This window comes from Leishmania braziliensis, chromosome 9 (assembly GCF_000002845.2).
Source record: "Leishmania braziliensis MHOM/BR/75/M2904 complete genome, chromosome 9".
Classification (NCBI taxonomy): Eukaryota; Euglenozoa; class Kinetoplastea; order Trypanosomatida; family Trypanosomatidae; genus Leishmania; species Leishmania braziliensis.
The window spans coordinates 60,380-68,218 of record NC_009301.2 but is presented as its reverse complement, the minus strand read 5'-3'; the positions used below and the strand labels follow the sequence as shown (position 1 = coordinate 68,218).

The 7,839-nt window shown below is 61.1% G+C and overlaps 4 protein-coding genes across 4 annotated transcripts; all 4 read right to left on the bottom strand.

Annotated features, from left to right (window-relative positions):
- Nucleotides 1-443: 443 nt before the first annotated feature.
- Nucleotides 444-809, bottom strand: LBRM_09_0190 (conserved hypothetical protein; the record flags this gene model as incomplete). Its single annotated transcript, XM_001562585.1, has 1 exon — nucleotides 444-809. One exon carries the CDS (start codon nucleotides 807-809, stop codon nucleotides 444-446), a length of 366 nt encoding a protein of 121 aa, XP_001562635.1.
- Nucleotides 810-1,936: 1,127 nt separating this feature from the next.
- On the bottom strand, nucleotides 1,937-2,311 carry ATG8C.1 (putative ATG8/AUT7/APG8/PAZ2; the record flags this gene model as incomplete). Its single annotated transcript, XM_001562584.1, has 1 exon — nucleotides 1,937-2,311. One exon carries the CDS (start codon nucleotides 2,309-2,311, stop codon nucleotides 1,937-1,939), a length of 375 nt encoding a protein of 124 aa, XP_001562634.1.
- Nucleotides 2,312-3,546: 1,235 nt separating this feature from the next.
- Nucleotides 3,547-3,921, bottom strand: ATG8C.3 (putative ATG8/AUT7/APG8/PAZ2; the record flags this gene model as incomplete). Its single annotated transcript, XM_001562583.1, has 1 exon — nucleotides 3,547-3,921. One exon carries the CDS (start codon nucleotides 3,919-3,921, stop codon nucleotides 3,547-3,549), a length of 375 nt encoding a protein of 124 aa, XP_001562633.1.
- Nucleotides 3,922-4,594: 673 nt separating this feature from the next.
- LBRM_09_0160 (conserved hypothetical protein) lies at nucleotides 4,595-6,160 on the bottom strand (the record flags this gene model as incomplete). The annotated part of the gene is made up of 1 exon (XM_001562582.1): nucleotides 4,595-6,160. The coding sequence occupies one exon, from the start codon at nucleotides 6,158-6,160 to the stop codon at nucleotides 4,595-4,597; it is 1,566 nt and encodes a 521-aa protein (XP_001562632.1).
- Between the last annotated feature and the right edge of the window lie 1,679 nt (nucleotides 6,161-7,839).

Below are 7,839 nucleotides of genomic sequence, written 5' to 3'. Positions count from 1 at the left end.
TGAGCACATCGGGGCCTACGGACACGGCCCCGATGTGCTCGCCCGCTTCGTTTCCACTTTTTCGCCTTCAGAGGGGTGACTTTAGTACTTCTCCTCCGCTGTTTCATCACCCACTTTGTCTAATGACAGCTCGTCACATGCCTGCACACACACACACACACACACACACACACACACACACACGCACACACACGCACACGCACGTACGCGCACACAGATGTCCACCCATGCGCACGTGCAACCGACAGCGCACACAACACAAGCGCGCCTCATAGCGGAATAAGAAGAGCCCGACAACGGACCGAGATGAGCACATGAGTGCACAGGACGAGCGCGAAGAGCCAAACCAAAAAGCACGAGGCACCGAGAAGGGCCGTGGGTCGGAGGGCAGATGATGAAAGAGAGGCGCTGATGCGTTGCACCATGCATCAGTCTCCCTCCTTTCATCCTCCGTTCCCTTCGCCGCCTGCGCTTGATCGATATGCTGATTGACTTCGCAGCGGAGGCTGCTGCTGCTGGCTTGCCGTCGATGCCCGGTGGATCTGCGAGGGCTGCAACTTGAGGTACTGTGGGAACATCGGCTCCGTCGTGTCCCATCCACATCGCTGCCGCAGCGCTGCGTAAGTGTGACTGCACTCAGGATTGCAGTACACAAAGTAGAGCAGCATGCTCATCACGAAACAACCACGCACGTAGCCGTGCCGGCGGAACCGCACTTCGCCCGGGGATTGGAAGCGTGTGGGTGAGAGCAGGTACGCCAGTCCTGTGGTGCGCTCTGCATCCGAACGTCCAGCAAAGTGTTTGCTCATTCTTTAAGAACACCCCCAACGGTGCAACACAAGAAACCACCTCGTCCAGGGTGAGCACAGAGGGGCGGTGACATTTGATCGCATAAAGTGGCGCAGGGAACCCACGAAAGGGAGATTCCACCACTTCCACGCCTCGCTTTCTCTTCACCCTAGGAGGCGACTAACCCATCAACTAGGGTGACCACAACACAGAAAAGAGTAAGCGACCCCAGCAAACACCACCACGGAGACCACAAAGAGCAGGAGGACCGAGAAGAGAAAGAGGATTTTCAAGAGACAAACACCCTCGACCAGCGCTAACAACACCGCATCATGATCTACGCGGGACAATACCTGCACCATCAGCAGTGCACGACTCCCCCACCATCAGCCCAAACACAAATAGTGCACAGAGAGCTCAGTACGTCAAGCTCAAAGCGGCACATGAAAAAGGCCCCGCGAGGCGCATAGAAATGGGAGCACCGCGTAGCCGCTATCCTCCGTTGCTACACTTGACGCAACCGCGCCGGGGGTGGTGATTTCAAAACACATACACACATGAAGCCCAATAAGAAAAGCTAAGACAAGAAGGGAGTGGGTGGGAGACTATGGGTGAGGGGGAAGCGAGGGTGCGTGGGTCTGACCACCTCAGCGCTGTGCACACAGGGGAGAGAGCATAGTGGGGGATGAAGAAACAGGCAAAACAAGTGTGTGCACGTGGAGCGGAGGGGGGTGCGAGACGTGTGCGCAGGTGGCACACCATCACCCGAGTCGGGGAGAGGGGGGGACAGGAAAACGGGCGGGACGCGCCCGGCTCCGCACAAAGTGACACGGGGCACACGCACGCACTCGAGGGGTGCCATCAATGAGATAGGATAAGAGAGAGTCAACGAAATAAGGCGTATCGGAGGTAATCGCACTTACACATGCACGGGGGGGGGGGAGGCTGTGGGCGGGGGCATCGGCCTGCACACACACAGTCAGTAGTCCGGTGGGCCGAGAACACGAAGTGGTGCGGATAGGGGCCGTGACGCACGCGTTGAGGCACCGGCGAGCCGACAGCACAATCGTCCCAAGCGGTGGTACACACCAGCGGGCAGTGCACGCGTGGTGCGCTACTGCGCCGCGCTGTCGCGCACTTGACACCTCTAGTCCCACGAGCAGGAGCCGCAGGGCTTCCACGTTGCAGCACCCATGGAGCGCTCCGCCGTGTAGGCAACGTACAGCATGCCGTCGTCCGCCTGCTTGCACGCGTCGTGCAGCTCGCCGAGCGTCGCCGACGGCGACACGCTGCAGCCGGCAACCGTCAGCGTCACCGGCTTATTCGCCGCCACGCCGCGGAAGGCGCGCACGGAAGCCACGAGCTGCGCAGCCGTTGTCTCGCGCGCCAGCGCGCTGAAGTGCGCCTTGCCGCCGCGCGCCTGCGCCTCCTCCACCACAACGGGCACAGCGTTCGTCGCGCGCAGGCTCGCGCACCGCGCAACGCGGGCCTCCAGCGGCGTCGACGACACGTAGGCGGACATGGCGACAGTGGGGCAACTTGGGGAAGTGGGGGATTGGATGCAGGAGATGCGTGGAGGTGGTCGAGGAGGTGTGGGCTGGGCTGCACGCAGGGAGTCGAGCGGCGGAGATCCACCAGGAGCGCGCCGCGGTGCATGGGCGCACAGAGTGGAGATGGGGGGAGGGGGGCAGACGGGGAGAGGGCGTGTGGAAAGAGGGGTGGTGGTGCGGAGAGCAGTGGGGAGGCAGCAGCAGCAGAGAGAGGCGGGGAGAGGAAGGGGGCAGGGGCCACGGGGGGCGAGGTAGCGAGCGAGTGGCAGAGGCCTCACCGCGAGGCGCATCGCTCCGTGACACGTGAGCCGTGCCGGCGCGCAGTACGGGGGAGAAGAGGCCTCACCGCGGTGACAGGGAGGCGGCAGCACACGGGTCCTCGTACGCATCGTGTGTGTGTGTGTGTGTATATCGTGCAGCTGCTCTTTTGGTGCACTATTTTGCAAAGTTGGTGGGGATGGACACACTGGTGGGGAGGGAGGGGAGGGGCACGCGTGGCGTGGCCGGGTGGGGGTCCCAGGGTGCAATGAAGCGCGCACTCTAGCGGCGCACACACAGTCCCCAGCACCCAGGCCACCGCCAGCGCGCCGGGGGTGGTGATTTCAAAACACATACACACATGAAGCCCAATAAGAAAAGCTAAGACAAGAAGGGAGTGGGTGGGAGACTATGGGTGAGGGGGGAGCGAGGGTGCGTGGGTCTGACCACCTCAGCGCTGTGCACACAGGGGAGAGAGCATAGTGGGGGATGAAGAAACAGGCAAAACAAGTGTGTGCACGTGGAGCGGAGGGGGGTGCGAGACGTGTGCGCAGGTGGCACACCATCACCCAAGTCGGGGAGAGGGGGGGACAGGAAAACGGGCGGGACGCGCCCGGCTCCGCACAAAGTGACACGGGGCACACGCACGCACTCGAGGGGTGCCATCAATGAGATAGGATAAGAGAGAGTCAACGAAATAAGGCGTATCGGAGGTAATCGCACTTACACATGCACGGGGGGGGGAGGCTGTGGGCGGGGGCATCGGCCTGCACACACACAGTCAGTAGTCCGGTGGGCCGAGAACACGAAGTGGTGCGGATAGGGGCCGTGACGCACGCGTTGAGGCACCGGCGAGCCGACAGCACAATCGTCCCAAGCGGTGGTACACACCAGCGGGCAGTGCACGCGTGGTGCGCTACTGCGCCGCGCTGTCGCGCACTTGACACCTCTAGTCCCACGAGCAGGAGCCGCAGGGCTTCCACGTTGCAGCACCCATGGAGCGCTCCGCCGTGTAGGCAACGTACAGCATGCCGTCGTCCGCCTGCTTGCACGCGTCGTGCAGCTCGCCGAGCGTCGCCGACGGCGACACGCTGCAGCCGGCAACCGTCAGCGTCACCGGCTTATTCGCCGCCACGCCGCGGAAGGCGCGCACGGCAGCCACGAGCTGCGCAGCCGTTGTCTCGCGCGCCAGCGCGCTGAAGTGCGCCTTGCCGCCGCGCGCCTGCGCCTCCTCCACCACAACGGGCACAGCGTTCGTCGCGCGCAGGCTCGCGCACCGCGCAACGCGGGCCTCCAGCGGCGTCGACGACACGTAGGCGGACATGGCGACAGTGGGGCAACTTGGGGAAGTGGGGGATTGGATGCAGGAGATTTTCGGTGAGGTAGTGAATGTGCGGATGGTATAAAGAGGCGGGAATGAAAATGGGATTGAGGAGCGCGTGAGAGAAGAGATGGTGGGCAATCGTGTTGGCTGGTGTTGTTGGGTGGGGAGTGACGTGCGTGGATGTGGTGACTTGTGGGCGTGTCTTCCGGAAGCAAGGGAGGGAGGGGGGACTGTGTAGGTTGTGTACCGTATGGGGCTGAAAATTGTGGTATTCTTTAGGGGAAGAGGGAGGTAGTGAGGGAGCAGCAGTGGTGTTGAGGTGCGGTGTTACGAGCCGTGTGGGAGAAACGAGAGGTATCGTCATGGGGGTACAGCGTGGTGGCCTGGCCAAGTGTTCGTCGCTTTATGGCGGTTGTTGTTGGGCCTCTTGCGGTGGGTCCAAAGTCAAGGAAGTGATGCTGCCGACTGGGTTGTCTCGCTTGGGGGGATTCCTGTTTCTTAGGAGAGTATAGCGAAGCACGATAGGCAGGGAAGGGAAGTTTGAGGTGAAAGTGGTCACTCGATATGTGTCCACCTGCACTACCATCTTCCACAGGCCCCCCCCCCCCTACACCCACCCACACACACGAAGGCGCGCTTTCGGTCCCTTTTCGTCGCTAACAGGAGCAGCCGACTACTCCTTGCGCTTCTCCTGGTAGCAGACGTGGTTAAAGTTTTGGGCGTGCTGGTGCTTGTGGAACTGCATGCGGCACTCCTTACCGTACCAGCAGTTTGGCCGGTTTGTCACTGACTCCGACAGCTCATGAGGGGCGATGTGACGGCGGTAGTCGAAGAGAAGCCTCGCAAACACCGTCGCCACACACCGCTGGCACACCGGCGAGTCTGCCTTAATAGCGCCGTTGATCAGCACCATGTCGGGGACCCACTCCCCAGCCTCCAGCTTGGTCAGTGCCGCCGACCACACGTCCTGGAGAAGAATACGGCGTGTGGCTAGGTAGGTGGAAAGAATGCCCTGCTCGATCGTGTTGCCGTTAAACGTCTGCGGCGGCAACACACTCAAGGGTTTGTGTTCCTTGAAGGGCATGAATGGCATCACGTCGTTGCGCTCACAACCACCTGCACGGTAGAGGTGACAGAAGGCGAAGTTGCAAACATGACAGCGCTGCGGTCGACCACACAGCGGGCGAGCGGCGAAGCCGCAGGCACACGCTGAGCAGCGAAGGTGGGGGCCACCGATTGGGCACTGAAAGCCGTCGATGGGACTCGGTGTGCGGCACTCAGAGCATTGCGGACCGGCGAGGGGCACGGCGTGTCCGAAGGTCAGCGCCGCGTGGCGCACCGCAAGAGCGGTGTCGCTTCCGCAGTCGTGGTGGAGTTGATGCTCGCTATCGTCGTCGTCATCGTCGCTGCGACTGCGCTTCCCAATACTCATGCCCGACAGAGGAATCGTGTCTGCGGCGTCCAGTTGGGCGAGTTCCTCTGACGTGCGGCGGCTGGCCAGGTCTGAGAGTAGAAAGTTCTCCGCACGGATCTGTAGGCGATGGGTGGGGTGAATGCCAGTGATGTTCTCGTGGCACTCGGGGCAGGTGTGTTGTTGTCCCTGCGCTATCCAGACGCTGATGCACCCAGCACAGAAGACGTGCATGCACGGCAGCACGGAGCACGGTCGGTGAAAAATTGATCGGCAAAGGGAGCATGTCAGCTCCTCGCTCATGCGGGCTTGCGTGGTCTCTTGCTTCAGGCGTTGAAATATAAACTTGGCTTGGCCGTTGGCGGCCATGTCATTCACAACGACGCCGAGTGCCTGCTCGTCATCGCCGCTGTCTACTGGACGCGTCAGTTCCACTCGGTCACCATTCTGCAGCGCGACCCGCTCCCCCTTTGCGAGGCGCCTGCCGTTCAGGAATGTCCCGTTGGTCGACAAGTCGCGCAGCTCTACGCGTAGTGTCACCGGATCCACGATCAGTTCGCAGTGCCGCGCGGAGAGCTTGTCGCTGGTGTCAATGCGGTAGTCCTCGGCGATGTTCTTTCCCCGGCCAACGACGACATTTCCGCTGTCTTGGCGGAGGTCAAGCGTTGGAAGCGCTGCGTGGGTTGGCACAAGGCGTGCCACCAGTGGTTGCTGCAGGGGTGGGGCAGCGAGGTCGAACAGGTCGGCCGCGATGGACACCTCGTCGGCGAAGAAGCGCTGAACCGGGGTGTCCTTTCTCGCATGATGTGGGGACGCACACTCTGACATTGCAGGAGGTGCGTGGGCGAGAGGCGGACCGACGGCGCTGTGAGTCTCACGTCCCTGTCTGAGTGAAGGGGGTGAGAGCCGGCAGGTGAGGCGTGGGAGAAAAGTCCCGGAGAAGGGTCCGTGTCGAGGGAGCGAAGGCAGAACAAGCGGACACGCGGCGGGGAGGACGACACGGAGCACGACAGGGGATGAAACTCGGAGGAGTCAAGAGAGAAAGAGAGGGGGGATGACCGGCAGAAGGGTATGGGCGGCGTAGATGATGGTGACCCTGGTGGAGCTACTGTGAAGAGGGATGACTGTAAAAGGGTCCTTGTCGAGTGGCGTGGCCCAGAGCCGCCGGGGATATCGAGAGAGAACGAGGGGAGGTGCAGGGAAAGGGCACGCCTCAGCAAACAACGGCAACAGCACTGCTGACAGCACCGTCAGCGTTGCAGCGCGGCACTTTGAAAGAATACGAAGGAGCGAAACACGAGTGCAGGAGGATGAAAGACGAAAGGAGGCGGTGTACGTTGATGGGAGAAGAGCGTGCGGTATGTGGAGGCACGTACACACACGCAGGTGCATGGACGGTGGTGTGCAAAGCGGTACGAGGTGAGGAGAGGGCAAAAGAAGCGGGAGAGGTAGCAAAGGGTCTTTCAAGTCGATCGGGAGAAGGAGGGAGGAGTGTTTATTACGCGGGTGCATGAACTCGCGCTCATCGCCACTGCCCATAGCGGCTAGAAAAGAGCAGGGGCACTGCGTGTGGCGGGGGCAGTGAGCGGTGTTGATACCCTTTTGTGGGTGAGCATCGCTGGTATGATCTGTGCAGGGCGCGCCCTGCATTTGCTTCGTGCCTCCGTTTGTGCGTCATGCGCGCCTGCAGAGTGTCCATACAGTGCCGCTCTCCCTCCACGCATGGGCTCTGGCACGCGCCTCTCTTTTCCCATCGGTTGTTTGTGTAGTTGCCCGTGTCGTTCACGACGCCGTCGAGAGGCGCTAGTGGCAAAAATAGTCAGCCCAACTGTACACGTGAAGTCATAATGGTCTACGCACCACAACAGGAGTGAAACAAACATGTACACGTGATGCAAAGGATGCGGGGGAGAGAGGGAGCGTTGAAGGAAGGAGGATAGAGGATCCATGAGGGGGGAGGGAGGGGGAAGCGGCAGTGTTGGGCCGCGTGGTAGCCGCAGACTCCTCCACACAAACACGTGCAGGCCTGTCGTAGTGGAGAACCGCAGCAGCAGCAGCAGCAGCAGCAGTTGTGGTGGTGGTGGTGGAATGCCACGCCTTGGCTTCCCTTTTCCTCGATCTTTACTCCGTCAAGCACATTGTCACTTTGCGAGTAGAGAGGAGAGAGAGACGAAGGAGTGGGTGCGTGCGTGAGAGCTACAGGAGGTGGTGACAAAGGCCACGTGAGTAATCTCCATACACACACACACACACGTACACACACACACACACGTACACACACACGCACATACACACACACGCACATACACACACACACACACACAAGGAGAGGGAGAGGCTGAATAGGGGGAGGGGGCAACAGCACAAGCTTTTTAACGTGTCCATACGACCACGACCACGTGAGCGGAGCACATGCATACACAGCAGCACCAACACGAGAGCAAGACAGATGAGGCTACTCCCACACACCCTCGCCCCTTCTCCAACCCCTCAGTCCCCTCAACCGT